This window comes from Varanus komodoensis, unplaced genomic scaffold (assembly GCF_004798865.1).
Source record: "Varanus komodoensis strain SLA01 unplaced genomic scaffold, ASM479886v1 scaffold1, whole genome shotgun sequence".
Classification (NCBI taxonomy): Eukaryota; Metazoa; Chordata; class Lepidosauria; order Squamata; family Varanidae; genus Varanus; species Varanus komodoensis.
The window spans coordinates 110,483,632-110,489,631 of record NW_025335268.1 but is presented as its reverse complement, the minus strand read 5'-3'; the positions used below and the strand labels follow the sequence as shown (position 1 = coordinate 110,489,631).

Sequence of the window (6,000 nt, the reverse complement as noted above, 5' to 3'; positions counted from 1 at the left end):
CAATACCAGAACAAGCTTGGGTTGTACACTCATATAGCAAAAGAATATTACTGAGCTTTTAGCATTAGGGCAAACTTCTGAGTTATGCAGGAATCTTCATCAGATAGAAAGGAAAGTAATTCACTTTTTCTTGTTTCAAAGTAACTTTTCCCATTACCACGTAATAAAATTGCTTAAGTAGTATCTCCTTGGTTCCTTCCCTCAGCTTTCCTCCAATACCTGGTGCACCTTTTGAGCATTTGTCCGTAAAGCTCTACTAGGTCCTGGGAAAGTTCCCGAAAGACCATTCTTGAGTGAGGGGGATGCATCCTGTCCTCTTTAACTTGTTAATTTGAGCGACCTTTCTCCAGTTTCCCCCCACTGCTATGCGAGACTGACACCAATTGCTGTTGAATAGCTGGGGGAGGAGGAGGAGGAGAAGGGAGGTGGGTATCATGTGATTCGCTTTCCTGCTCCTTTAAAGCAGCCACATGCAGCCCAGTGGCGGCCACAATCACAGCTCCCGGCAGAGGGAGAGCCAGATCTGTGCTTGCCTAGACAATCAGAGCTGAGGCCGCCGCCGCCGCCGCCGCCTCTTCTTCCCCATCCCTTGCAGCCTTAACTTTTGCTGCCGCCGCCGCCCTCTTCCTAGGTAAAGCAAAGGAGAAGGCTTTGCAAAAATGGCTGGGGCAATTATCGAAAACATGAGCTCTAAAAAGCTCTGCATTGTTGGAGGGATCTTGCTGTTTTTCCAAGTCATCGCCTTTCTCGTGGGCGGTCTGATCGGTAAGTGTTCCAAGGGAAAACTTTCTCTCCCGCTCTCGCTTTGGTTTCTTTCTCTTCGCTGTCGTTTGAAGACTTGTTACTGTATCCCTGGCTTGCCTCTATGATCTAATTAGCCCGTGTATTGTAGTTAAGAAAACACCGCGCCACGGGCCTCTTTGTGCCCACTGCACTCTAGTGGCTGCTAGAAAAAAAAAGCGGGGAGAAAGGCACAGAAAAAGTTTGTGTATAGTAGCGGGTGGGGGTGCGGTTGCTTCGGTTTCAGGATCCACTCTAAGGAAGTGAGTGGAAGGGGGAATGCGAAGCATGGCGACTTCGTTGGTGTAAGAAAGCTTTGGGTCGAAAAGTTTGACCTCGGTCTCTCCTCTTACTTAAGGCTTCTTCTCTTCCTTCGCCACTACCACCTTTTCTCTTTCTCCAGCTGTGCTGCAGGAAGAGATCTAATCTCTTTCAAATAAAATAATAATAGGAGCTGCTTCGGCCAGCGAAAGGAATGTTTGCGCATTGTGGCTCATATGATTCCCTCCACCCCCCCTCCCTCCACCCCCCTTTGTGGAACACGGCTTGATTTTGCTTAGGCGGCCTGGCTTTAGATTAGATTTCAGGCTAGAAGGGCGGGGAAGGCCCTTCTAGCAGAATGGAGAGGAGGAAGGAGAAAGTGATCACCCTTTTGACTCTTTAAGAACATAAGAAGAGCCATGCCGGATTAAACCGATGGTCCATCTCACCCAGCTTTCTGTTCACACAGTGGCTGGCAGCTGCCCATAGGAAGCCCGCAAGCAGGACATCAGAGCAACAACAGCCTCAGTCTTTGCACACGCGCGGTTTGCTTCTTTCCACTTTTAGCTTCTTGTGTGAAAAGCCTGATGTGGGCTTATGCCTTGCCGGAGATTTTGCTGAGAGGGGCTTCTCAAATATGCCTTGTGGACATAGCTGTTTTTCTCAGTCAGCCAACGCAGGCTGCTGGTGTGCATTACTGCAAAACAAGCTATCGATATTCCTCCATTCCTGGGATGGCAAGATTTTCCATGAATTCCAAAAAGAGCCTCTAGATTCTCTTTGGCTGAATGTATAGAACTTCTAAGGTTATTATTTCTGTGGCACAGCATCTTCTCCACTTTCACTTCAGAGATACCAAAACTGTTGACATTTTAAGAAAACATTGGAGTGCACAAGTTCCCAAATCTTTTGCCATTGTCACTTCAAGCTGCTAGGAAAAGTGAAAATAGTATTTTATGCTATTTTGCATTTTTCTGTTAAAGCTCTCTAACTAGATGTTAACCTGCAGTGTTAGCATATTGTATCATTGTTTCCCACATACAAGGGTACTTGCTATTTATCATCTATCCGCTGCTCCAAGACTTCTGTCTTTATCTAGTATCTTCCACTAACCACCCATTGTTGACCCATTATGTGTAGAGGATATGCTGCTTTCTACTTTGTTTTAGAAACAGCTGGCATTGTTTTTTAATTAACCTAAATCTTGATTACCTTTGCATATTGTCTCCATTCAAGGGATGGAGAAGAAAACCTTTCTTACTGAATATATTTAATATATTTGTTTAACAAAATACATGACTTTTAAGAATATGTTACAGTAAAACAACCTTTGCCAACCTGGTTCTCTACAGCTGTTTTGAAATACAGTTGCATTCTTGACCATGCTGGCTGGGTCATATGGGAGTTAAAATCCAAAGCATCTGCAGGGCACCAGACTGGGGGAGGCTTCCATAGCTGATGCCTCAAGGAAAGGAAGGAGAAACTTTAAAACTAACTCTGCTAAAGTGTACTAAGCAGTCCCAAAAAATAAGGCTGGAGGCAATTACTTCTAAACAATGAACTGTGAACAATGGTATTCTCAGGAGACCAGAGTTTCCCCAATCCTTCTGATTATCACAAAACCACTGTAGATACCTTTTATTGATGGCCTTTCAGTCAATCAAAGAGGATTTGTGCTGTAACCTTTAAGATTGTTAATGACCCTGGAGAGAACCTACTTCAGACCCTTTCTCTTTTTCAGTTTGAAACTGCTTTTTATAACTGCTATAGTTTTTCTGAAGAGTTAGTTTTCTAGACACTGTTAAGAGAGTGTTAGAAGCCAATCTGAGACATGTTACAACAAACTTTACATAAGTTTTTGTTTCAGAGATATGAGCATGCTTATCTCACCGATCTCCATATGGGTGGCCTTTTTATCTAGATTATCCTCCTTCCAGTAAATGTACTGTATCATAAAACAGGGAATTAGTTGGCTAAAATATCTTCCCCTTTCAAGTTTTGAAAGCTTAGTAAATATTTAAGGTGTCCTGATGGACTGTTTAGATCAAATTGAAGCATAATGGCTACATGACTTTGCTGTTTCCTGCTGTAATGTAACCCAGTTTCCTGGTTCAGCATGTTTAAACCATGAATACACTCTTCAAATGTGTATTTGCTAATGCAGCTCATATTTCTTTGTTTTTTTGGAATACTGATATTTCTAGATAAAATTCCATGAACATTGTGAGCCGCACTGAGAGTCTATTGAACTATACATCAGAATTTAAAGATTGGAAATGATACTGAGGAGAAATGTGGTTAGTTGATGCTCATGTGTGGATATTGGACAAATACAGCCTAATATTTTCAAGTACTGCTGCAAGGCTTTTCAGCAGTGACTTCTTAAGAAAATCAAAGGAAGTCATATACAGAGTTGCAGCTTAAAACAAGAACAGCCAGTCTTTGTGGTAGATGGAATCTCTCAGAGACTTTCACAGCAGAAGTACTAACAATGGGAATTTTAGTACTTCACCCTCCAAAAGACCAAAGGATTTAACTAATGTATTTATTTTAATTAAACATTTATAGTATATGGAACAGTATTGTAGGGGGCTGCAAATGTGTTTGCTTATAAAAGCCATGGTTATACAGGGTTCCCAAAGAGGCCTAGCTTCAAAGAAGTTCTTTATAAATCAAAGTGTTCCTCTTTGCCTTGTCTGCCAGTAAAGAAGAAAGGAACATGATGAGAATAGGCTGTGGGTTCTTAGCCCATGAGGCAGAGGTTGCCAACACAGGGCCCATGGGGCACTAGTGTGCCACAGAACCTCCACCATTCCCTGTTCCATTTCACACACATGTTTTAAATATACAAACAAACACTTTTATAATGTTAGGGCACCAGCTGCTGCTGCTGCTGCTTCCCGAGCCTGCTGCTGATCAGATGTTGGATGGTAGGAAGAGTTGCCTCCTGGTCTGTCCAAATACCTTCTACCACTGCAGAGCTTTTCTTCTTTTGCTTTTTCACTCTGTTAATGCATTCCCAACCCTGAGCCTCCCTGGTTCTCTTCCTCAACCCCTTTCGTAAGTCTTTCTCATAACTCTTCAACTCACCTTCCTATTCCCAGCCTCTGTCATGCTACTTGCCCCCATATCTCTTTACTTTGCTTTTCCTTCTCCCTTCCTACTTTGTAGCCTCACTCTTTGTCTCTCACTCCCCACTTTATCTCAGTTTTTCTCTTTCCAGTGCCTAACCTTGCTTTTTTACTTTACTATCTTCTCAGCCCCTGCTCTCATTCTGCGCGCGCGCGCGCGCGCGCACGCGCGCACACACACACACACACACACACACACACACACACACACACACACAGGCTGAGCAACACTATTACCCACTGTGTGCATCTAAGGTCAAAGTAGGGAAAAACTATCATTCCTTTTGAAGCTGGGGTCAATTCCTTTCCTTTAGAGCAGGGAAAAGTTGGTGAGTGGGTCAGTTGGTGGCTAGAATCAGCAAAGCAATCCTGTATAGATCTACTCAAAAGCAATTTTCTTTGGGTCCCATGTATAGGATTGCTACCTTAAAATGGATTTTATTTGTCTTTTCTCTTCTTGTACTCTGCTCCTTAGGCAAATTATTTGTGCTCTGGCTAGTCAGGCCTCCACAGCAGCCATTATGTGACTAGCCATATTCTCTATAGAAGCAATTTTATAGAAACGTAGAAAACAGAGCGGGTCAGAATGGGTCTCCCGGGCCATCTAGTCTGACCTCCGGCACCAGCCGGCTCCGCTCACGACATGCCCACCATGTGGACGTTATGATGGTGCCCACAGAAGTTTCTCAAGTTGCCAGATGTGCCAACAGATCCAAAACAGTTGAACATCCCTGCCAAGGAGAACAAACAACAAGACAGATGTAACCAGAGGAAACAGAAGTAATTATCATTTTGGAGGCCATGCACTTGCTTGCTCCAGATAACCCATGGAGTTTGGAACTCATAGACTGTTGTAGAGTATAAACTAGGCCTGATTAACTGGAAAAATCATAATGTATGATTAGGATCTCACATTGTTTTTTAAGTTTGTTGCTTTTGGATTAATCTGGTTTTCAAGTCAGTACACAAAAGTGAGAAGAATTTAAAGACAATTAGAACTTTAGTAGCAGGAACAATAAAACAATAGAACTCAGAATTAAGTTATAAAGGGTGGTAGATAAAGTAAAAGAGCTTATCTCTCACGCCCCAAACCCTGGCAGAATAATAAAGTTTTGAGCAGCTTCCTATATGTAAACATTGAGTGGACTTGATAAAGTTTTCCTCATAAGGAACATCCCAGGAAGTCTTTCATTACCTTTCTTGATAGCCACCAGTATAATTAGTATTCATTTATAATAGTTGTGAAGATTTAATTATCTTTTCTGAAACTCTTCTGTTGAAAAGATTAAAGTTAAGTCATTGACATTTAGATCTGTCAATTAATAGTCAAGTTACTCAGATTTATTGCATTGGCAGGAAGATAGTTCACATGACATGACAACCCATCATGGGTAACTACTCACAGTGTACTTGTGTGTCATTCAAACTGCTTACCACAGGGTTACTTGATTGTAGGCAACAAGCCAACTTGATAAATCAGGGCTTACAGTAGGCACTGTTGTACCTATGATAGGCTGTCATGCCATACAAACTGGGGCAACCAATCCCACCATGGGGAAGTGGCAGGTGAGTTTCTTGGCAAAAGCAGCAAAACCTTTGCTGAGCTTGCCCAGGCCATCTCCAAGGAGAGCTGCCCAACCAAGTGCCCATGTGGTACTTTGGAGCAAACATCACTGATTCATTTTGCCTATTGACAGGACTTTTTTTGTCATAGAACACACCGGAACAGCGTTCCGGCACCTTTTTTTGATGGATTTTTCCAAGGGATTGTGAATCGCCCTGTTGGGCATAGCAGGTCAGCTGCAAAAATCATTAACATAGTGCCTGT

The 6,000-nt window shown here is 42.7% G+C and overlaps 1 protein-coding gene across 2 annotated transcripts in view; it reads left to right on the top strand.

The window, feature by feature from the left end:
- Window positions 1-466: 466 nt before the first annotated feature.
- WLS (Wnt ligand secretion mediator) overlaps window positions 467-6,000 on the top strand; it is a 66,006-nt gene continuing 60,472 nt past the window's right edge. For both annotated transcript variants that reach the window (XM_044440563.1, XM_044440558.1), the window contains exon 1: window positions 467-765. In XM_044440563.1, coding sequence (XP_044296498.1) covers window positions 660-765 — 106 coding nt within the window. In that variant the 5' untranslated portion in view covers window positions 467-659. The remainder of the gene's footprint in view (window positions 766-6,000) is intronic.